This window comes from Heterocephalus glaber, unplaced genomic scaffold, assembly GCF_053883595.1.
Source record: "Heterocephalus glaber isolate CG9 unplaced genomic scaffold, H.glaber_assembly_v1.0 deba00000594, whole genome shotgun sequence".
NCBI lineage: Eukaryota > Metazoa > Chordata > Mammalia > Rodentia > Bathyergidae > Heterocephalus > Heterocephalus glaber.
Window position 1 is genome coordinate 1,965,794 of NW_028258151.1, and position 24,462 is coordinate 1,990,255.

The 24,462-nt window shown below is 41.1% G+C and overlaps 1 protein-coding gene across 4 annotated transcripts in view; it reads left to right on the plus strand.

The window, feature by feature from the left end:
* Col9a1 (collagen type IX alpha 1 chain) overlaps positions 1-24,462 on the plus strand; it is a 91,368-nt gene that overhangs the window by 22,128 nt on the left and 44,778 nt on the right. The window contains exons 1-16 of one of the 4 annotated variants that reach the window (XM_021243769.2): positions 713-846; positions 944-1,027; positions 1,666-1,686; positions 2,774-2,851; positions 3,018-3,053; positions 3,161-3,223; positions 9,650-9,703; positions 9,943-9,978; positions 11,937-11,960; positions 12,318-12,371; positions 13,579-13,632; positions 14,367-14,399; positions 15,045-15,101; positions 16,446-16,499; positions 20,847-20,900; positions 23,619-23,672. In XM_021243769.2, the coding sequence (XP_021099428.1) occupies positions 959-1,027; positions 1,666-1,686; positions 2,774-2,851; positions 3,018-3,053; positions 3,161-3,223; positions 9,650-9,703; positions 9,943-9,978; positions 11,937-11,960; positions 12,318-12,371; positions 13,579-13,632; positions 14,367-14,399; positions 15,045-15,101; positions 16,446-16,499; positions 20,847-20,900; positions 23,619-23,672 (741 nt within the window). In that variant the 5' untranslated portion in view covers positions 713-846; positions 944-958. Of the gene's footprint in view, positions 1-712; positions 847-943; positions 1,028-1,212; positions 1,611-1,665; positions 1,687-2,773; positions 2,852-3,017; positions 3,054-3,160; positions 3,224-9,649; positions 9,704-9,942; positions 9,979-11,936; positions 11,961-12,317; positions 12,372-13,578; positions 13,633-14,366; positions 14,400-15,044; positions 15,102-16,445; positions 16,500-20,846; positions 20,901-23,618; positions 23,673-24,462 lie in introns of those variants that run through there. The other 3 variants (XM_021243767.2, XM_013065261.3, XM_021243770.2) reach the window with 3 other exon arrangements.

The window sequence follows — 24,462 nt, forward strand, 5'->3', positions numbered from 1 at the left end:
TTTGATGAAAGAAAAGAGGCAATGCTCAGATTTTGCACTTGGATTCTTAATCAGACATTTGCATAATGCCGGTAGAATCTTCTGGCCAAGAATTATGGATCTGATTAGAAATGTCCAGCAAGGAACACTGTCAATCAGACCAGCAAGAGCCATGCCTCCGGGCTTCTTGTGGGATTTGACTTTTTTTGGGTCTTGCTGCTTTTGAAGCTCTTTTCAAACTTGGACTAAGCAACTTTTCTGTTATAGGCATCCTCCATTAATATCTGCTAAAAATGTAAGAATTGTCTAAGTACATTTGGATTTCAAGGTCTAGAAGTTTATTCATCTTCAACCAATAACATTACATGAAATATAAATATTTTTAATCTTTTTTCCCCAATTCCTAGATATCCATCTTGCTCTATTTTAAACTGTAGCTACTCCATGGGGAATGCTTTCTTTAGTATGTAAATTTTTTTCCAGGACTACATTGTCTTTTACTTGTTCTGTTTGCTATCTTTTTTTGCTGTCTCTGCTTCTGATCTCCCAGCTAGAATCTGAGAGCATATACATGCTGTGGCCTTCAGTAGGCCTGGTTCCCAAGGCCAGGTCTGAGACCTGCTGTGGAGTGACCTGGTCAGCCCCGTGCTGTCTCCAAACCTCATGCTATAGGGTCCACCACACCCCTCGAGGTTGTGATATCAGCAGAGGTAGGAAGTCGATATAGTGCCTGTTTCCAGAGCTGCTCTGGAGTAAATCCGAGCAAAAGACATCTTCATCCAATGATTCTGGCCCATTTCCACTAGAAAATTTGTATTTAAGGAAAAGTCTTCTCCGTTGAGCTCAACAAATTTAAATTAGATTCGGGTTAGTTAAGGATTAGACCACACTTCAACACTCACCTTTCTTGAATGATCACCTCTGTCTTCCAAGAGAACCTGAATTGTCTTCTGCCCTTCCCCAGTTTGAGCTTCAGTGGATGCTGATCCATTGCGACCCTCTGAGACCATCGAGAGAAACTTGCCAGGAGCTGCCTGCCAGGACACCAGTGAGTCCCCTGACCACCTGCTCAGCCCACTCCTGTCACCTTCGCCGACCTCCCTTCTTGTTTTCTTTCGTGTCTGCTTTTAGTGCTGACCCAGCAGTGTGAAAAAAGCACAGGTGCTGCTCGAAGCCTCCCGGGTGTCTGCTTCTCTTTGGGGGTGCCCCATTTCCACTCCCAAACCTCTCCCCAGAAACCCCGGAGCCCCACTGGTCCACAGAGGGGGCTCCTCGGACCGCCGAGCACCGGATGGGAGGGGCGAAGCCGAGCAGGGCCAGGTCGGCAGTGTGGCTCGGGAAAGGGTTAAGAGGCATAGTTGTCATTCTATCCGCCCTGCCGGCCCGCTCTCCTCCAATCCCCAGGACCCTCCCCAGGGCCATTCATAAGCAGAGGGGACTTATGCGTCCCTGGCCCGGTTACCTTTGCAACCAGACTCTCTGGGGCGCCGAGCCACTTTCCGCGCGTGGCGGACCGAAGCCCGGGGCAGCGGCGACAGGAGCGGGGTTGGCCGGGCTTGGCCATGGCCTGGGGCCGCGGGGCGCGGGCGCTGGGACTGCTGCTGTGCGCACTCTGCCTGGGTGCGGCGCAGGTAAGTGGTGGGCGGGGCGGGGGCGCCCTCACTCTCCCCGTCCTCTCTCCCACAGCTCAGCAGGACCACCGACGAGGTGAGCTGCGGGCAGGAGGGCTGTACTTTCCCCCCACGAGCGCAGAGGCGTGAGGCGTCGGGTGCGGGCGAGGGCACCCCGACCTGTTTCAGGCCCGGAAGGCTGGAGTTGGCCTCGCTTCAGCCTCCCCTTCGGTCTCGGTGAAGAGCGCCCCGGCCCCGGCCCCTGCGGGAGCCGCCGTCCCCCGTCCCTCTCCGCTCTGCAGCCGGAGCTGCCCCGAACCCGGGTCCTGCTCGAAGGGCTGCAGGCTCCGAGGTCGGAACCCAGGGGAACCTGGGAACCCAGGGGAACCTGCGACCCCGGGCCCATCAGAATTCCGCAGCGTCTGTCCCAGAGACTCCGTCCCTCCCTCCCGCAGGCTGGAGTGTGAGGTTTCACTGACAAAGACCTCATTGTAACCTGTCTGTTCCTGGAGTTTAGAAAAACGGGTTTCTTGGATAAAAGGAGCTTTCTTTTTCCTTTTTAAATTCAGACCCCCCCCCAACAAAAACAAAAACAAAAACACCCCACCCAAACCACCCCACACTCCCTGAAGCAGCCTGTTGGTGAGATTTCAGGTGCTGCAGCCCTCTAGCGCTGGGGCCTAGCGGTGTGCGAGCGGTCAAAGGTCACTCCCCCGGCAGGGTGGTTGTTTTGCAGCGAGGAACAGAGACGCAAAGTCCCCATGCAAGGGGCTGCATGGCCGGTAGCCCAGAAAGGAGGCCCGGCTAGCGCTGGGGCTCAAGGCTGCCCTGTTCCTCCCAACTCTCACTCAAGGACAAACCCCCCCCCCCCCCCCCCGCCCCTCTTCTACTGGCAAAGAAAGATTTCCTTCCACAGCCCGGGCCTGGCCTTCCTTGCCTGACACTGACTTGCAAGGACCCATTGCCTGGAAGTCTCCAACAGCCCCGTTTCGGGCTTAGTCCCTGGGGGAAGGAGCCTGAGGCCCTCCCAGCTACACACCTCCCTTCTCGGCAGGGCCCCTCCCCAGGTTCACAGGCAGCCCTTCTCCTGCCCAGCCTGCCACGGGGACGCCCGACCCTCAGACCACACTTCGGTTTGACGGAGGTGGCGAATGCACGCTCCTGACCCCAGTGTGCTGTTTTAGCAGAGAGGCCCTCCTGGAGAGCGCGGGCCCCCCGGCCCCCCCGGGCCCCCCGGAGTTCCGGGCATCGACGGCATCGATGTGAGTCCAGCCTGTCCTTTCCATCCCCGCTCCCCTGGAGGTCAGGCCTAGGCAGGGCTGAGGTGGGGCTGGAGCCGAGAGTGGGGGTCCCCTGGGAGAGACCCCGAGGGTCCTAGCTCCTCCTACTCATGGCTGCTCCTGCGTTTCCTTTCTTCTGTGCCTCCAGGGCGACCGAGGTCCCAAAGGTCCCCCGGGGCCCCCGGTAAGTGCCTCTGCGCGTTCCTATAGAGGGCTTTTGCAGCCAAGTGTATCTCCAGAGTCTCAACTATGCACCGGTTTTCTCTCCCTGCCTCGCCCGTTCCTGCTCAGGGTCCTCCAGGTGAACCCGGAAAGCCAGGAGCTCCGGGCAAGCCGGGCACGCCGGGCTCCGACGTGAGTACGCGTGCGTGCGCGCGTGTGTGCGTGTGCATGCGTGTGCATGTGCGTGGTTTGCTGGGAAACAGCAAGGGAAGAGTGGGGGAGAAGGGTAGAGACCGGAAGGGAAGAAGAGGGGAGGGGAAGGGGAAGTATCTGTCACCGGAGCCTGGCTTTGTGCTGCCTCTGCCTGGAGCCACTGTCAGCCTCTGCAAAGGGACTGCCAGGGGAAAAAAGGAAAGAAGAAACCAACCCTGGAGCCTGGTACCAGCCTGTCCCACTGTGGTCGCTTCCTGTGGGGCTCGGAGGAAGAGGCGAGGGCCGGCTGGAGGCTCAGGCGGTGGACTCTGTGGCCAGGTGCACAGCCCAGGTCTAGCTTGGCCTTGTCTCTGGCAGTTCCTAAGCACCTGCAGGCCTCCGAAGGAGGGCCTAGCCCTCTCCAGGCCCCAGGAATAGGGGGGGCTGGGAAGGCAGGGAAAGGGCGAATACACACAGCTAGGAAAGTCACAGCTCGTTTTCCCTTGTTCCTGGCTGGCTTTGAGGGAAATGAGCTGGCTCCGGTTGCTTGAAGACTGAGAGCCAGTGACCTTCCTCCAAGCCACCCACTCTGCCTCCACTGTCAGGAAGCCCAGATGCTGAGCCATGTGGTAAACAACATGGCGACTTCAGGATTCTCTCCTCCATGCAGTCCGCTGGTTTTGGGTGGGGTCCCGCCACAGGCCGGTTCTGACCTTGTCCCTGGAGTACATGGTGAAGTTAGAAGTGGCATCTGTTCGCAGAGAGCATACACCCTATTATCCTTCCTGTTCTCCACCACTTTGACCAGCTAGAGGGCTAGACTTACCTGCCTCTCAGTTTAATAGTGCTTTTGTAGCTTGCTTTAAAAAAATTCTTTATCTCATATCATAGCCATCATGAAAGCAATCCCTGGTTTTGTTTTATAGTTTCCCCACTTTAACTGAAAAAAAATTTTTTTTCCTAAAATTCTTTTATTGGTACATTTTAGGTATACAATACATTTATCATTCGGTACTTGTACCTGTACATTATGTATCTTGGTTCTTATTTTTTTCTCCATTCCCTGTCCTCTCATCACCCCCTCCACCCTTCCCTATTTACAAAGACTTTGTTTCCATTTTTTCCTTTTCTCATAATTTTTCCTTTCCCGTTCCCCTCTCACTTCCCCTACACCTTTGGAGCTTTTCTTCCTATTTCAAATTATCAGTTATTCGTTTTAATCATTTTAATCCTCATTTACACTTTCAATTTCTCACACCAGAGAAACTATTCGGTATTTACACATGTGCGTCCTATTTATTTCACTAAAGAGTATGGCCTCAATATGCATCCATTTAGCTATATATGTCTCTAGTTTCTTGTTCTTTATGGCCGAGTAGTACTCCATTTGATAAAAAACCCACATCTTTATCCAGTTTTCAGTTGATGGGGACTTGGGCTGTTTTCAAGCTTTAGCTATTACAAACTGTGCCACTATGAACATGGGTGCACATATATCGCTGTGCTATGATTCTTTTAATTCTTTGGGGAAGACACCCAGCAGGGGAATAGCTGGGTCAAATGGGATCTTTAGTCCTAGTTCTTTAAGGTATCGCCATACAGATTTCCAAAAAAAACCTGTGTTTTTGGTACCAGGGATTGAACTCAGACCTTGCGCTTTCAAGGCAGGCATGGTGCCACTGAGCTAAATCCTTGGCCCCTTTAACTGAAATTTTGATAAATGAAAGTGCTTTGAACTTTACAGAAGTACGATGTTAAAACAATTACCAGGTGTTTTTTGTTGTTGTTTATCTTTGCAGTCCTATAAGGGGCAAAAAACCACATTTCAAATGTTGAAAGTTGTAAAAGAATAAGGTTTCTTAGATCATTAGGCTTTACCCTGAAACGTCCTCAGGGAGCAGTTGAAGAGGGCCTGGGGTCAGTCTCCAGGAACAGAGGAAGAACGCAATAGAAAAACAGAAAGGGAAGGAGAGGAAAGGGATAAAATCTATGTATGCCCCAGAATTTTAGGCATTTCTTAGGCATAATGGGAAAATCAGCTATATTATTTGCATTGTTTAGCACTTTTTCCTCAAGCATTCTCATAATTACTGTTTCCCTTAGCCTTACAATAACCTAGGAAGGAGATTAGTATAATACTATTTTCCACACATGAGCAGAAGGACAAGTGGTTTTTCCAGGGACCCAAAGTTATTGTTTAGTAGCTAAGATAGCAAAAGGATCCGAACTTCTTGATTTTTAAGATGGTCTAGGGCTACCTCATTTAGATACAGACCAGGCTCTTACTGAACAGCTAAGTACAGTAATTAGATTAGAGAGAAAAGTGACTGAGTTCTCAGTACCTAAGTCACCAGCCAAGAAGAATGATATGGATTAAATGGATTAAAAATGATTTATAATGGATATTTAATGATTTTTTAGAAAATATTGATATGTTTCATATCCTGTAACTTCTAAATTGGAGTCACATGGACTTCTGGAACTGAAAAGTTTTCTCACTCCATTCTTTGGTTGATTTGACATTTTTTTTGGTACTCTAAATTGACAATGAACAGTTTGAGAACAATGAAGTAGTAGCTATAGAGTTTACTTTCTGTACCAGGCTGTAGGGAACTAGCGAGTAGGAGAAGTCCTTTCTTGGAAGTGAACCTGTAGACCTTCAGTCTCCAGTCTCTCAGCCTGCTACTCTCTGTTGATGCAAAGCTTATTTTTTGATAGTGTTAAAGTATTCTAAGTTGGGTGATGTTTAGACAAATCTGAAATGAATACTGTTCAAAGTTTATGTCCTATATTGGGTAGGTTTTTGGCAGAAAAGGTAAGAGTCCAAGTGGCTATGTTGTAGAAGTGATGGAAGGAAACCACCACTGATGACGTATTATCAACAAAAAGCACAAGAAAATTCAGGACTCAGCTTCATTATTGTCCCACATAGAACTTTGTGCACACAAGCACCCATATGAAGGCAATTCTCTCTGCCAATGGTGATCATTTCCTTCATAATTTCTTTACAACAGGATTTAGAGACTTTTATTGCAGATTGGATTTTGAAAATTGTGTGTGTGTGTGTGTGTAGTGTAAGTATTTCAAATATCTCTTTCTTTTTTACAGTTTGATTCTTCTTTTCCCTTGTGGCGTGTGTGGAGAGATCTGTAAATAATATTTCATTCTCTCTTGTAGGAGCCATATGAGACAGGTAGAAGAGAAATTAGAATTAAGTATAGAAATTATGGTTAAACCATGCTACATTTTACAGGCAAGATGCTATATATTCTGTGCATGTACATACACACATTTCATTCTTGGCAGATAGTTGGTGACCAGGATAGCGAGGTCCAGAAATTATTCTGAAAAGTCAGTGTTGGTGCAAATAAGCATTGACGAAAGTGAGGAGGCCAAGAAACAGTGCTGTGCTTAGTAGCTATCGAGCTGTTTGTTTGTTCCAGGACCCTTTCTGAAGGAGGCGCAGTATTGAGAACTCTCCACATTGAGCAGCTTGTCCAGGGCTATACAGCTAAATGGCAGAGTCAGGGGTTGAGCCCCAAATAAAGATGATGTGGAAGGACACGTGTGATACACTCTCACCAAAAAGGCCAACCTAAAGTAATTTTCTTCCAAGGCTCCTGACTTCCTCAGCACTTTCCACATCTGGATCTGAGGGCCCTGTGAAGGCTTGGAAGCCCACCATCCTCCACACTGTCTGTTGGGCTCCGGCCTGGCTACCTAGGAGAGGAGCTGTGGCCCTGGATTTACACCACCAACAGCAAAATCCAGCCTTAACCAGGGAAGAGGATGTGAGGCGGTGCGGCCCCAGGCCCATGGTCCCTCTGTGGGTCATTTTGCCCTGGGAGGAGAAGGCAGGAAACCTGAGGGGAGGTGTTGGGGTCCCACTTGTCTGTGTGCTAGGGAGACACCCCAGTTGTCCAGGGACAGCTAGAAGAAAGAGAGATCAGGGTTTTAACAGGTGATGCAAATTTCCCCCTTAGGCCAGGCTAGACCCGCCACCCCGCCACCCTTCCCAGGGCACTGGGTGTGAGCAGCAGTCTAAAGGGCTCTATCCTTGACTCTGCCTGGTTTGTGAGCTGCACCCCAGCCACCCTGTCTAGTGGTGTGGAATTTAGCTGGTGTGTGCTGACCACAAATTTGTGAACTCCTGTAGTAAACACTGCAAAAAAAAAATTATTCTGTAATTGCGTATTCTGGGTGTCAGATGCCAGAGCAATGTGCTAGAGCCACGAGGGACACAGAGTCCTTATCCTCATAGAGGTCACATATTCAACACAGACTTCCCTGTAACCTCGGAAACCAGAATTCGCTTCAATTTAATTCAAAGAATTTCTGAGTGATAGATAATTTATTCTGTCCTGTGAAGGATATTTTAAGTATGAAGTGACTTGGAAATGGTTTCCAGGCTCTCCACTAATTTGCTGGGTTTGTTTCGTTACATGTGGCAGTTGTGCTTTTGTGTTACCCATTATTGTCGGCACTGGTGAGAGAAGGTTAGTTGATTACCTTGTGAAAATTGACTAGGATTGATCTTAGCGGGTATATGCATTAAGGGAAATTAGAGGATCATTAGGTAATATTCCTTGAGGTTTCTAAAATTTAGGGGCCATCTGTGCTTCTAGAGAATGCTCTGGGGGTGTGGCTTTTTTGTTGAAGTACAAAAGCAAACATTCTGTTACCACTGACGCTCAGCAACTAGTTACAGTGCTTTTTTTTTTTTTTATTACAGTGTTTTAATTAGGCTAGGACAATTGCAAATCAAAGACAGTCTGCAAAATTTCTTTTTTGTGTGTTTATATTTTTCTTCTTTGGTCAATTTCTTTCCAGTGATCAGGATTTTCAAATAGTTCCCCCCCCCCCCCCGCCCCGCCCCGCCCCGCCCCGCCCCGCCCCGCCCCGCCCCGCCCCGCCCCGCCCCGTACCGGGGCTCAAACTCAGGACCTCTGCTTACAAGGCAGGTGGTGGAACCACTGAGCTAAATCCCCAGCCCCTAGTTTCTCTTTTTTTGAGAAGGGGTCTTGCTATGGAGCCCAGGCTGACTTCCAACCCATGATCATCCTGCCTCTGCCACCCAAGTGCTGCATTACAGGAGTGTGCCCCCAGTTGATTTATTTGATTCACACTTTGGAGTAGTTAGGGAAATTGATGTGGAGAAATATAAAAACAATAGACATGAGCTTGTTTCTGTATGATTACATGATTGCACTGTATTGATAGTTATGCAGACTATGACAAACTAAATATGATTTTTCTTTTGAGACAGGGTCTTGCTAACCCATTAAGTTGCCCTGGCTAGGCTTGAACTTGAAATCTCCTGTCTCAGCTGCCTAGAGTTCTGATTATAGGTGTGAGCCATCATGCTTGGCTCTATATATCAATTAGTGATCCATTTTAAAGTAGGACTTTCACATTTTTTAATACTTGCTCCCTCAATCTTACTTGAGTCTTTTTCAAAATGTTAATAATGGAAAATCTTCATAAGACATTTATTTGTGCATACACACACACACACACACTCATATTTATCTTTATGGAGGTGTAATTTCAAGATTACATTGCAAATGACAACATCTAAAAGTGTCAAAGAGCAAAAACAAACAAAAACACACATTTTCCCCAAATGTAGAAATTCAGGTTATACAGACAGTGATAGCATGTTTTCATATCTATTTTATATTGAGGATGCTGATAAAAATGAGTATTTGTAGAGACAATGATAATATTTAGAAGATATATTTAATAACTGCTTTAATATTGAATATGATATCTGTAAATGTATTTTATAATCCTAGGCGAAATGATACACAGGAAGTGGCATTTGTGAACATGTATTTAATTAAGCTATTTTTTAAACTAAGGAAAATAATATAGATACATGCATGCTCTCTAATAATTTGATTTTAAAAGTTAATGTCTTCAAGAAGCAATTGCCATTGCTAGAAGATGGCTAAAAGGCTGTAGGTGGCAATTAGGCAATAATGAATTTTTTGTATTTAATTCCTATTGAGGAAACATTTTATTAACTTCAAGACACTGTTGCCCTGTAGTTAGACACATGGTATTTTAGTTTATAAATGAAATAAAAGAGGTTCATAACCTCTTTTATGAGAGAATCAGACTTACCTATCAGAGCACTATAATTGTTATACTGTATTTTTTCAAAATAGAGACAGAAACCACTAGATTATTTAGCCCTGTGACAAATGATACAATAAGCAGTAAGTTAGGAATAAAATGTAATTCATCAATGGAAAATAAAATCTCATGTTAAATATTACCTTTGAATAAAAATATAGGAAGTTACAAACACTGGCATTATACATATGTAACCATCTTCAGAAAATTAACAAATAACATGGAATGCTTCCAGTGGTGTGCAAAGGGTATCATGATAGTTCTAACACCAAGATCTTGCTTTGTTAGGGATTAACAGGACCTGATGGATCCCCTGGCTCCGTTGGACCAAGGGGACAAAAAGTAAGTTAGCCACATAGTAATTACCAGTATTAATTAAATACCAAAGTAAATTTTATTGCAGTGTTTTCAAATCGACTAACAGGTTAAGATATGAAGCAGCTGAAATACTTTTTCAGCCAAAGTTGTGTTTTCAAATGCCGGGATGGAGTGTTTTGGTGATTCTAATATTTATGCAGTTTGCATGTTTATGTATTCATGATACAAAAAGCTAAATACAATGAAGCTGTTTTTATTTTTAGGGAGAACCTGGTGTGCCTGGATCTCGTGGATTTCCAGTAAGTAACAGTAAAGTAACAAAATTGAAAATCTATCTTTAGGTGAAATTCTGCAAGTGTGAAAATTTTTATGCAGTTTTCTATATAATGTACATTAAAAAGGATTTAAGGACTTACCTAGAATGGTAAGTATTCTCACTGTGAGAAGAAACATTTTAGAGGAATTTAATCATACAGTATAAAATACTTTTTGCAGGTGCATTTTTTTTAGTAGACAACTATTGCTTCACTGATAGAAACCAGTACTTGTATAACAACAGCAGATCGAGTATTCAGTGTTTAAATCATTAATCACACCACTTTCTTCACCAGTAGTTTTATCTGTAATGAAATATCAACAAAGGAGATACTATCACCCTCCTGATTCCTTGGTTAGTCTTTCCCTGGATCATACAATCCCTCAGGTTTGTGTTATTTGTGGGTATAAGAGGACCAAGTTCTCAGGCTACTTTTCCTTTCTATTTTTTTCCTCTCTCTCTTTTTTTGCTCTTGTTATTAATCTGTGTATTTTCTCCTTTCTTTTGCTTATTTGCACTGTTTGTCTTATTTCTGCATCTATCAACTTTTCCATTATAAGCCAATTGTCAGAAGTGAATAGTATGCTGGTCTTTCATATTTTTCAGCTTAGATCTCAACATCTTATCTAGATGCCTTTTTTATAGTTACTGAAATTTGATAAACATCTAGGTCTTTGATAATGAAGTAACTTTTTGACTATTTTTAAGCATACATCTATTTCTGTAATTAATATATGTATTAAAATATTCAAATAGTAATTTTTCAAAGAATGCTTTGGAAAGCTCCAGTTATTATTAAAGCATACTGCCCATGTGAAGTTCGTCCTTGTTTTGGCAGGTTAAATAACTAGAAATAATATCATTATCAGAGGATGTGCATTGATTCCATAGGGTGCTTTACATATGGATATTTTAGAAAAGTAAGTCTAGATTGATAAGGCAGTATATATACATATAACAGACAGTGGTGAACAAAAGCTATTCAAGCCAACCAAGGAGAGAAAAGAATGAGAAATTCCAAGGGGGGAAAATTGAAATTAGAAAGCAAAAAAGGAGAATAGAGATTCTAGGTTGTTAAGGTTCAGTTTTTAATCTGATAAGCATATTGTTAGTTTGCTATATGCCAGGCCCTATGCTAGGAATCAGGGATAGGAAGACAAAAGTGGTTTCAATACTTTATATGTGTAGTCTGGTGTTGATAAAGACATATAAAGTGTAAAGGACAAGGAGACAGAATGACTAGCTTTAAAATCCAATTTAGCATATTAAATTAGGATCCCATTGTGGGTTACTTCAGGAGGGACACCAGTCTGTTTTTTATTTTTTATTTTTTTTTGGTACTGGGGATCGAACTCAGCACCTTGCACTTGCAAGGCAGGCGACGGAACCACTGAGCTAAATCCCTGGCCCACTTTGTTTTGAATGTCTACAAGATTTAGTGCCTGTTAAAGAGAGAGGTGTTTCTGACCCCCTGACCCCCTGCCTCTTGTACTGAATGCTTATTTGGGAACTTCTAAACATCACTTATTGTAAACTGCAGAACTATAATGTCTTCAGTGTAGATTTTTAAGATTACACTACAAAGGAATAAAACCCGTAGACTCTGGTTGTGATGTACATTTTTGTGAGTAGTGGTTAAATTCTCTCGAGGGCGAGCATAGATGGTTTCCTTGATTCTCTTTTAAGAAAGTTTAGAGAAATATGAGCAGTTAAATCACACACCACAGGGACGTCTGCGGGGCCGACACAACACAGCTTCTCTTTCTTTAGCAGCAGAGCCGTGTTTGCTTTTTTGTTAGCTGGTGCTTTCTTTAGACTGAGCATCATGTATTTCTTTTAGTGCTGGAGGTTGTGGTTTATTTTTGTACTGAGTTATGTCTGTGTCTGTATTTATACTAAGTATAAACCGCACGCCATAACAATTTTATTTTAACCTTTTAGGGCCGTGGTATTTCCGGGCCCCCTGTAAGTATCATTTCATCATTTATTTTTACATAATCTATAAAAATGACCTATTTCTCAAATTCTAACCTTACTCTTAAACTGATGCTTTAATTAGTGGGGTTAATAGTATGTATATAATCTTAGATGGCTACTACTAATGATAACATACCTAGTTTGCTAAACAAAATATTTATTAATTTATGGGATTTCGGTTCCATTTTAAATAAAGTTTGGTCAAATGAGTTATCAACTTATTGGAAACTAAAGCTAACACAAGTACATAATTCTAAGTCTGTTACTTATCATATTTGATAGCATTTATGATAGATTGTCAGAGTATCCATAAATCACATCGTCACTAGGATTTGTTGCCTTCAGGGTCCTCCCGGGACAGCAGGACTCCCTGGAGAGCTTGGCCGTGTGGGACCTGTTGTGAGTACCACAGTATACTTTGATAGACATTTACTGGTTTAGGAAAAGGTGTTACTAGTGAAGGCAAGTTAACCTAATTTTGTGCTTCCTCCTGCAAACCAAAAATGGCACACGAATTTTGTTCCAGTTCACAGCGTTAATGGGGATCAGGGATAATATACCTCATTTTTGCTTAGTGACTTTAATTTTTTTTATCTAAAATTTTGAGCTAAACTTTTCTTCTCAACATTGAGATTGAGCATCAAGTAAAAAGTGCCACCCCCATTTTATAGATTCTGTGCTAGGACTGGAGTCTAGTGGTATGTGTATTAGACTTTGCACATGAAATTTAAAAACAGCCTATGTATATATGGACTGCTAACTTATAATCAGAATTTAACTTTAAACATTAAGGAGGGGAACTTCATAGAGCAAACTGCTGATAAAATCGCTTCATGTGGATATTCAGTGAATATTTCATAAATATTGAAGTGTTGATTTTATGAGAAGGTAGGTAATTATAAACTTGCAGAGGAAGAAGTTATGTATTTCACTCATTTTGAACTTCTTTCCATGTGCTCACTATTTGCAAATTTATGTGAAATTTGAACAGATGAATGGATATGAAATGATTGTATATTTAAAATAATTGTAAGATGCACCTGACTTTTCTATTTTAGAACACTAAGAAGAAAAACATGCCAAGCATGTTATGAGTAATTGGAATCTATTTTCATCCGAATGGCTTATTTGAATGTAGCCACGTTTGCTTTTCTGTCTGTTTCAAGAGTGCAGTGACAGACCAGGTGACAGACCTGGTGACAGGAGCAGCAAGCGTTGGGGTGGGGTGGGGAAGAGCTTTCTTTTGCCCTGATCGGCTGAGTGGTGCTAGCACCGTTGGCTTTTTCAGGTCCCTCTGTGAGTCAAACAGAAAATACATAGGGTGCCAGTTTGTTTTCAGAGTAGATGAAATGACCATCCTATAGAGACGAACTGGCTTTACTCTCCCCTCGTGTCTCCTTTTGCTTTCTTTTCTATCTTGGTGAAACTAGAACTCCTTTACTGTCCTGGTCTTTGGGGAAACTGGACTTTAGTGGCAGGTTTGTCTGTGCGTGGCTGAGTTCTGCAGGGGTTTCAAGGACTGAGGTTCTCTCGTGCTTCACCAGCTTTTGGCTCTAGGTACTGTAACTGTTACTGGGTAACCACATGTCACAATTTTCAATGACAGGGTGACCCTGGGAGAAGAGGACCACCTGGCCCTCCCGGCCCCCCAGGACCCAGCGTAAGTTATTTACAGCTTCAATTTCTCCTCTTGTCTTAGAGTAGGGATTGAAGAAACTTAAGAACCCAAACCTGGAGCGCCTGAGAGTTGAGTCATTGTTTTAACATCCCCACTACTACTACTACTGATTTTCCCATGCACTCAGAGTGTTGCTCTTTTTAAAGAAAAGTAATTGAAAAGGTGGTTTTCACAAAGCAATTCTTACTCATTACATTTGAAGTCTTTGACACTTGCGATTTCTCAAATGCTCAAAACTTTGGCATTTAAAAGAAACATTTTCAAATGAACTAGTTTCTACAGTAACAAACTGGAAAAATAGGAATTTAAGAAAGAGGTAATCCATATTTCTAATTTACTTGTCACAATTCCATATTTTTCTATTCTGCCTTGCATTTTTCTCTCCTTTTAATCACCCCAACAAAGTAATCTTTTAGGGCCAGGGATTTAGCTCAGTGGTTCTGCTGCCTGCCTTGTAAGCGCAAGGTCCGGAGTTTGATCCCCAGTAGCAACAAAAAAAAAATCTTTTGCAGTTTAGAGGTTTCCAAAATGAGTAGGCGCATGAGTTAGGGTTTTAGAATATTAGCATATTGTATGCTGCTATTTGTTCCTCACATTTTAGGAAGCAAATATACTTAATATATTTTTACCCCGTGAACATTCCATTACTAGTAGATTTGATTATTATTTAATATTATTTAATTATATTCTTAACTGTAATATTTTATTTACTTTAGGGAACAATTGGTTTTCATGATGGAGACCCACTGGTGAGATGTTTTTCTTCGAAAAAAAATATAGTTTTAATTCAAAGACCGGGTAGTCTTCTGATGTGTTGTCTTTAAACTGATCTGCCTGGAATATGCGGTGCTTCTACTTCTTTTTACTCAGAGGGCAGGAAACCAGTAGGACCAGTGGGCTGTGGCTTGTGTATGCTCCGACTATCACAGTCTTTCATTGCAGTAATACGTTTGTTTTTCCTTAATCTTTTTACTCTATGCTGAAGGCATGCTGTTTACTAGAGTATTCCAACTTTAGGAGCTATTTTATGGATTGATTAGTAGCCTGGTGATGGTACTGAACTATTCTAAATGCAGTTTGGGGGGCATGTGGTGAATGGATATGAACCTCAGGAAAAGGCTTTCTGGTATAGGGTCACAGTCAATACATTAGGAAAATATGGCAAAATATTACCATTTATTAAATCTTAATAGTGAATACATGGGAGGCTGTTTGTTGTATCTTCTATATTTTTCTGGAAACATTTTTTGAGTTTAAAAATGAAATAAAGACAAGGAATATTCAGCATTATTTAATGACTAATTTCATAGGGGTTCTAATGCTGAAATCTTTAAAAAATTCTGCCTTATCACAAAGCGGAGCCTCTAGTTTATTTTCTCTGTCTCTCCTGGCAGTGTCCGAATTCCTGCCCACCAGGTCACTCTGGATACCCAGGCCTACCAGGCATGAGGGTAAGAGGATAATTTCATTTTATTTTCGAGAGGATTAGCCACAGAAGAAATGGAGCTCACTTAAGTACTTGCCTTCGTAGTGCAGGGACCCGCTTGGATGGATCAGTCAAGTGTGTGCTTTCTTATTCCGTGGCGTCGTCTGTTGTATGTCTTCTGAGTGGCAGTTCCAGCAGGGTCCTCTGACAGGCGCCCCTACAGAGACGTACGGCTTGTTACTGATGCCCCTGTAGGAGTTCACAGAAGAAATGCTGGCGGGGCTCACTGAGTTTAGAGCCACTGGACACAGAGCAAGGGGAGCAGCTGTCTTCCGCGAAGGAAGAGAATGGTGGGACTCGGGGAGAGGCTGTGTACATAATGAATTTGAGCATGTTTTGCTTTTTAAAGAACTGGAAAAATTGCAAAATAAACAGGAAAAGAGAATTTCCTAAGGTGTTTTTCTCTCACGCTGCCATTAGGATTGGTTTGAGATATTTCATAAAAAAACAAGAATCAAATGTCCATTTCTGGGATCAATGGCTTTCGCTCTCTATTCTCTGAGGCTGAAGGGGTTCTGAGAAATTCCAACCCCTGGGCTCCAAGCCACAGGATTTCCCCAGAGTTTTCCCAAGGGTAGTTTTGGCTGGCACCCTCCACTGGAGGATTTGGGTCTAGGTTGGTGTCTTATTCCTTAAAACGATTCGAAGGAGGGTGAAAGTTTGGGCAGACTCAGTTGTGGAGCATTTGTCTCCCAGACTGGCTCATGCCTCTCCCTGCTGAGCATGTCTGCTTAGAAGGAGTGGCCTGATAGGAAGGAACAGGGCCCCCTGTTCACCCCACAGCCTTGGCTGCTTTCTTGCCACTTGCCATGCCAGGCAGAAAGGTGGCATCTGGAGACACTCGAGTCTCAGGCCAGCCCTCCCTCTAGGTCCAGGTGGGGACAGAGGAGGAGGGAGGGTTTCAGAACAGCCTTCAGAGAGCAGGGAATACGCAGGTGATCTGGATTAGGGTGTCACTTGGGAAGAGTTAAGTAAGGGACTGACGAAGACTTAACGCTTAACCCAGCTTCAGAAGGAATTTGGGGGAATAGGCAGGTGTCAGTGAATCATGTAATTGATACTTTGTTGTTGTAGAACCTTGCTTCCCTGTTAAAGGAAGCTGATGTTCACTGAGTGTAGCAGTCATGTGATCCATGTGATGCTGTTAAATTCATTTAAAACAGGGGTTTTCTTTGTGATACAACCTTTTTCTTATTTGCTCATGGATATAGATTTAGGGAAGCAGTGTCATTTTCTTAGCCTTCTGATCATTTTCCATATCAGACTCAATTCAATTTTATTTATTTGTATGTATGTTTACATTTGTTAGGGTCATAAAGGCGCTAAAGGAGAAATTGGTGAACCAGGAAGACAAGGACACAAGGTAAGGAAAATGAGTATTTAGTGGAAAAATTGTGCTTAGGAACTAGTGATCACTTTCAATGGAAGCTATTGCAGGGAATAATAAACATCATATTTTATATCTTAGCCTTCTCTTTCAGATAATGATTGATGTGCTCTCAGTAGATGTGTTCATATTCTGACAGCATAATATTCTGAAGTTGTTTGATTATAAAAAAAATGAAGGTACCTGATATTTTGGGGTTTTTTTTCTGTGAGGCTATCTTTTCTTTCCTCCCTTTAAAAATCAGTCACATTCAGATTTTTTCCTTGTTGTTTGTGATAGCCATTTAACTAGTTGTTCCATGCCATAAAATAAAATTTTGTGACTCTTGTAAAATGTTAGGACAAGCATTCCCGAGACTAGCAAACAGAGAAATGGGTAATTGTTTTATCTCATCTCCAGTTCTGAAATAATTTCTCTGTCTCTCTCTCTTTTTCACTTTATTTCAGTATAGCCTAGATTTTGAATAGGCTGGAAGTCAGTGATAACATGTGCTCTTACCTGGGTAGAAATGTGGAATTTATAGAACAACTAGTATGACCTGCAGAAAAACCAAGGCTGAAATTTAGAGCAAGTGAGCTATTTGCCATTTTTTCCAACTACTAGGGTAAACCATCTCTAAGTGTCTAAGAACTTTATTTCCTGCATAGTAGAGCTTTTGTCTTAGTAAATTTTGTAAAACTGTACAAAGTCAAACTGGTTTTTTTTTTGGTACTGGGATTTGAACCCAGGGCCTTTGCACTGAACTACATCCTTGCCTTTTTTTTTTAACAATTTTTTATTTTGAGACAGAGTCTAACTAAGTCACTAGATTTTCCAGGCTGGGTTTGATCTGGTAATCCTCTTGCCTCAGCCTCCCAGAGTGCTAGGATTACAAGTGTGTGCCATCCTACCTGGCTAAGTTAAACCGTTCTTAGTGCAGGTCCTATGAACTTTATAGAACTTTATAGTGTCCTTCTACACCTTAACTGGTAATAGTAAAAGGTTAGTTTTTTCCTGTGGAAGTAAAGAACTACACAGGCCATATATTCGTGTCTTCAAGTGTTGATGTCCTTGAACTCCTGAGCTAAAATCAATCTGCTGATTAACTTCACATAATCAGGATAACTAGGCTGATTTTCTGTACCCTGTTATACTTCAAACATTTGTGGTAAAAGTTTTTTTGTTACTTAGGCTGTGAACAGTTAAGGCATGAGTTCCTGATGTCAAACCTGAGTAAAATTTTTAAAAATTGTGTACTTTGGAGATTTCTCTGCATGTTTATTCTTCCACTGAATCTTAATTTTGAAAATTCAGCCAGGTGTACTGGCGCATGTTTCTAATGCTAGAGCTGTGGGAGGCTGAGACAGGAGGATTCCACATTTGAGGCAGCCTGAGCAACTTATTGAGACCTTGTCTCAAAAGAAAATGTTTGAAAAGGGCTGGGGATATAGTTCAGTGTGAAGGCCGTGGGTTCCACTCCCAGTACCAACCAAACCAAACCGATCTAAACCAACCAGAAAAACAAAACAGTACCAAAGAAATAAAACAATAAAAAATTCAACCAATGTTTATTATGTACCTAGTGTATGCCAGGTTTTATTCTAAGTGCTAGGCCACAAAAGTGAAAAAAAGACCAATTACAGCGTAAGTTAAATATGACAATCATATAATAGAATATTAGCTCACCATAAAAAATAGGCATGCAGGAGTATTTAATTACACATCAAATAATATCCATTAGGTAATATGTGTAGTCAAACAGAGAGAATAAACTTGTCTTGTCAGTGCTCTATATCTCTTCCTCTTCCTTTGGGCAACTTTCACTCCTTCTTCCCATGGGATTGGGGGATGCAGCTGTCTGTCAAGGTCTCTCCACTCTCCAAACCATTACTTTTGGTACCTATTCAAGTTAGTTGCTATCTAGACTCTGAAAGTTGGTTTGGTCTTCAGTGGGAAACTTGCCACTTATTTTTTCTGTGTTAGGTAATTGGCTGAGATTTTCTTTAAATGTGGTTGAAAATTCCATTAGTTTATTTCACATTTTTGAGTCACCTAAAGCTTTAAATGGTACCTTTGACAATTGATGTAAGAAGATAGGGTGATGGTTGCTCATTGAAGAATGAACCCTAAAAGGCTAACAGTTGGAATGAACCACAAATGAAAGTAGGATCATTAGAAGAGCAGGGAGGCCTTCAGTTTGGTTTTGGATTCACAAATTTGTCTTGAATATATTTTGTGAATTAGATAATGTAGATGTTTCAGGTTGTTTATGAATATAGGAATGAATGGGAAATTTCAATAATCAAGATATGGTATTGGCAACATCATACAGCTGATCAGCATTCACTCAAATATCTTTCAATAAAATGATAATAAATTAGTACTAAATTTGTCATTTTAAATGTGGTTATCCATTAGGTGGTGCTTTTCATCTGTATGTGAAGTTTAATTCGGATAGGTTACTCCACATTTCATGAAGAATCTATGGAAAATACACCCCACCCTGCTTAGGAAAAATTGTGAGGATATACCCATCATTGTTGTTTTTGCAGCTAATTTTAAAGTTTTGTAGGAAAAACAAGTAACATTCAATGATGTACGTGTGGTGATTACCCACGAACCAACTAACTCACTGGCCTTTTAATTGAGACTTTTCTTCCCAGTGTCAATAAGAAGTCCTAATGGAATAGAATCACAATATAATTATGAGACTAAAACCAATATGTAATACTCTTGTAACTCATTTAAAAATGAAGTACAAATGGTTTAGGCATAACCTAGTTCTTTGCATCATATGCCTAAATGCTCTACATTAACACTGCTGTTAAATTCTCTGTACGTGGTTTTTGTGTGTGTGTGTGTGTGAAATCTCTATGTTATAGTCTATAGAGCAAGAAAATGAGTTGAAATATGCAGTAGAAATAGATTTCAGTGTAATCTTATTTACAGCATTAATATTATAAATGAAGACTTTCTCATGACTAACTTCGTAAATTATCTATTACCAAAGAAAATGTGAGACAACATATCTATTATAAAAATATAAAGTATTTACCAGAGGAAAAGTAACTTTTTTCAGTCCATAAAATAATCTTTCTGTAAGAGATAGGAGTCAGACTTACTTTTGGAATACCCTATCATTGTGAAGTATATCAGATGTTATAAAACAGCAAAAAGTTAACATAACAGAAAATATGATGGAAGAAAATTCCATTGGCAATAACAACCAAATAGCCAAAATACTGGAGAATAAACTTAAGAAATACTTAAGCTTAATATGAAGAAAAAAAGAAAACTTTATCCATGAAAATAAAAGGAAAATATTTGATTAATAGGGAGATACAATGGCTTCTAGAATAGAAAGATTTCATGCAGACTGAAGATAAAACAAGTCATATTTTTGTGGTGATCTGCACAATTATTTTAAGGTTCATTTGGAAGAGTAAACATTTAGGAGAATCTGAAAATAAGAGTAACTATAAATGTAAAATAAAGGTAAGGGAATTCTACCTGCCTGAGATGAAAATTTATTATTATACAGTTTCAAAGTTAAAATGCTATGGCTTTGGCAACATCATACAACAGATCATTAAAGGACAGTAGGAAACTAGGGCCAAGTATGTTTTGCAACTCAATGTATGTGAAAGATGAATTTTCTGATCTGAATGAGGAGTATCAATTATTCAGTAAGTGATCCGGTGCTAAGGGACCAATTCCCTGGAAAAAAGGATACATTTCTATGTTATAATTTACATAAAAATACATTACTGATAAAGATTTTAGTGTAAGAAATTAAGCTATAGAATTACTGAAAGAAAAATATAGCTGAATGTTTAAATATTTTGGAATGGAAAAACCATTTCTATGAGTGACATCAAAGGCATAACCCATGAAAGAAAAGACAAATTTAACTACATTAAAATTGTGTATGGTAAAGTATTATAATAAAATAAAATATAAATCATAATTAAGGAATACCATAGCTTATGGAAAAGTTTGCATAGTATAATCATAGTTTTCTTAACAATATTCCACCCCTCACACATTTGGAACATGAGTGTACACATGTTTTCTCTCTCCTCCTCTTTGCTTTCTTTCTTTTCAGAAATCTCTGAAATAATAGTATCTAAAATGTTAGTGATATTTATGGTTTAATGATGATTTGGGAGACTTTATTTTTATATACTTATGGTTTTTTTAATACTTACTAATTGCCCACCCAAAATCATTTAGGAAAGCGCATTAGGGGATGCCACGTGAACTCAAAATGGACTGAGCTAGCCCGAGTGCGGTTCTGTGCTCATTTGCTGTTCTAAACATCTCTTGTGCTGTGTTGTTTGTCAGGGTGAAGAAGGTGACCAAGGAGAACCAGGAGAAATTGGCGCCCAAGGACCTCCAGTAAAGTATCTTTAAAAAATATCTTACTAGGATATGCAAATATTTTAAAAAATGATTCTTGGAGCACTTTCTATTTAGCATGTAGATTAATAACATTGTATCAACATGGTGTTTTCTGTTTTCCCACCAAGCCAACATCGGAAGATGACCACATTTTCAAAGCACTTATTTTACCTAAAAAATTGTATGTATAATTACATATCTTCATTTAATAGACTCCAGGCCCAAGTAATCTGAAAACAAATACTGAGCACAAGATAATGACGTCTCTTTTATATTTTGTGGTTCTACCACATGATATCATGAGAAAATTTTGTATACTCAGAATAGGCAGTAAGGTATAAAATCTACTGCTTAATGTAGCTTGCTTCAGCACATACTCGTTATTATTAGAACATTCTTATTTGTTTAGAATCACGTCTTTTAATAAAATGTTAGTCCTTTGTGCTTAGGAAGACTACTGCAATAATATCTGAGGTACTTGGGCATCAGCATACTTCAATTTAAAATGTTTGCAAAATCAGAAGTTATTTTTGGACTACAGTAATGTGCAATTGTTATGCTGTTTCCTTGTCAAAATGAGTCATAAAAATATGGAAATACTAAATGTAGAAAAGTCATTGAATGTTGCAGCTACCCTGGGTGCACCCCATGTATCAGATGGGCTCAGGCGTTATGCTAAAGAGTGAGGGAGTACAAGCACCCCTTATCTGCCCTGTGTGGGTGCACAGGACCTGCCTTTTAAAAAGCAGCCAGGGAGCTGTGCACATTAGTGTTTACCTAGAATTTAAGGGAAATCAAGCTAAAGGAAATGAGTCAGAGAATCTGGAAGAAATGGGCTCTGCTTTTAGGCCACATGAGAATTTTAAAGGGCTCTGTGGAGGAATCCAATGTTTGTTCTGGAACCTCACCTAGCCTGAGCCTTTGATGAGAGACAAGAAGGAGCTGGACCCCTATTTCATGGGTGGGAGATAGTGATGGTTACTATAAGTTAGCATTTTGTTTTTGTGGGGTTTTTTTTTTTCAGTACTGGGGATTGAACTGGAGACCTTCTGCTTGAGAGGCAGGTGGTGGAACCACTGAGCTAAATCCCCAGCCCCTTTTGTGGTTTGTTTTGATTTGTACTGGGGATTGAACCCAGGACCTTTGCACTGAGCTGCATCCCCAGCCAGTCTTATTTTTTAGTTTTAGACAGGGTTTTGCTAATTTGCTAAGTTACCCAGGGTGGGCTCCAACTTGAGATTCTCCTTTTTCATCCTCCTGGCATGCTGAGATTACAGGTGTACACCACCATGTTCGGCTTCCTTTTTGAGCTGATGAAAATTCAGTAGAGATGCAAAATTTTTTAAAAACTTTATTTTAAGGCCATTCTCAAAGATACTCCGAACAGGATTTTGCAAACAACATTCTTAAAAGTGTTTTCAAAGATTAAGTATTGATGTTGCGTGGTACATGGCCCACACATTTCCCTGGGAGATAATAGTAGTGTGTCTTGTCCTTCTGGTGTTTGGGAGTAGGGATGTCAAAATGTTTCTATAGAATTCACAGATGTTCACTTTTTAAATATATATGGACAAATATAAAATAGTGCACAGATTTAAAAAACATACCTCTTGGCATATTTATATAAAACTCTGTCCCTCAAAGTAGTCACTTCTAGAGACTACCTGGGGATTCTCATGTCACTGCTCTTGACCAAATGTTCTTTAAATTCTTTGTGTAGAATTACCTTTAGAGTTGGTAACTGATCCATACATGAAATCACACTTTAACTTGATGTGGCCACTTCGTAGGTGGATATCCCCAGCTGGATCACCCTTCACATTTGAATTTCAGCCCCTCCCTGACTGATACACAGAATTTGTGACTGACCTAGATGGACTTGCCCCATTTTCTCCCAGTGGAAAGATGAGGAAAATGACTGGCCCAGAGCTAATTTATCTTAAATGTGGACAGTTAGCAAGATGTCCAGAAGTGGCTTCTTTCCTATGCAGCCTGTGCTCACAGATGCCCCCAAGGGAGCGCCAGGCTCACCCCTTAGAAACAAGGTCTCTTTCTGGAGTCCTCCTACATAAACTCAGAGTCTAAAATGGCGGCATTTCAGGATGGACAGGAACTCTACCCCTCACACTGACCCCACACTTTTAGAATGGTTCACTGCTGTGCCCGAGATGAGGTGAGATAGTTCCTCCTACCCCAAGGTAGAATCCAGAATGCCTTTTATCACAGGAATGAAATACTACTGAAGAGTGAAAATATGTGGTTGATAGAGACTCCAGCTCCATTTCTAGGTCTTAGGCTTTTGTGGATTTCTTAGAACTCACTGCTTTTGGTGGGGAAAATTATTCAAGGTTTAAAATCTTGTTACATATAACTAGGTGACAAACTATGAAGGAATGGCAGCTCTGTACGTGAGTCAAAAGATGAGTTAAACCCATTATCAGAATTCCCCTTATGCTAATAATGTTTACGTCTTGGTCATCAATAGTTGTACCAACTCAACTATTGAATATTTGGGTAAGTCTCCAGAATTTTAGTAAAGAGTTTCACCATCAGAATTCTTGGCATTTTCCTTCTAAACGAGAAAAGTTTGTCTATTTTCAGTTTGTTACTTTTGGTTATGATAATATCATTCTTCGGGATCAGCTTCTGACATAAGACTTTTAAAAATGCTTGCTTTAACTACATTAATTCACTTTTCCCTTTTTGTATTTCCAGGGAGCTCAAGGTTTGAGAGGCATCACTGGCATAGTTGGGGACAAAGGAGAAAAAGTAAGATGGTGATGATAATAACATAATATCAAAATGTATTAAATATTTTAAAATGTGGCCATTTAAAATCACTTAAGCAATACCACTTCTGATTTGATGCTTTGTAGACGTGTGGTTAGGTCCTCACATTTCTCTTGTAAGCTGGGTGACATAAAAGAGCAGTCTGCATGGTACTTGTCATATTGTTACCTCTTGGTATCCATGGGGGTTGGTGTAGGACCCCGACATCACCCAGGATACCAAGATCTGCAGATGGTCAAGACCCTTATATAACATAGAGTAGTATTTTCATATAACCTGTGAGTATCCTCCTGTGTCCTTTAAATAATCTTTAGGTTACTTATAATTCCTAATGCAAAACCTATGCTGTGGGAATGGTCTCCGTACTGTGTTATTTAGGGGATAATTACAAGAAAAGTGCCTTTACATGTTCAGTGTAAAAGCAATTATTCTCCAAATATTTGTGACCCCTGGTTGATTGAATACATGGATGTGAAACCCATGGAGACAGAGGACCATACTCTGTATGTTTTGTTATCTTGGGGGATTAGAGTAAGTGGATTGTCTGTTTTATCTGCTGAAGATCATCAGCAGTTCATACAGAGAACACTGACTGCCTGTAGTGCTTCTGGCCAAGCAAAGACAGGGGCAGCAAGAGAGGGGAGAGAAACGTAGGATACCTCCCAGGCACTATGGCATGCTGGGCTCACGGGCCAGCAGGCCCTGTTTAAAACTGGGTTTATACACTTGGGCCAGAGTATTCCAGCTTACCCCTAGCCAGTGCAGAAGT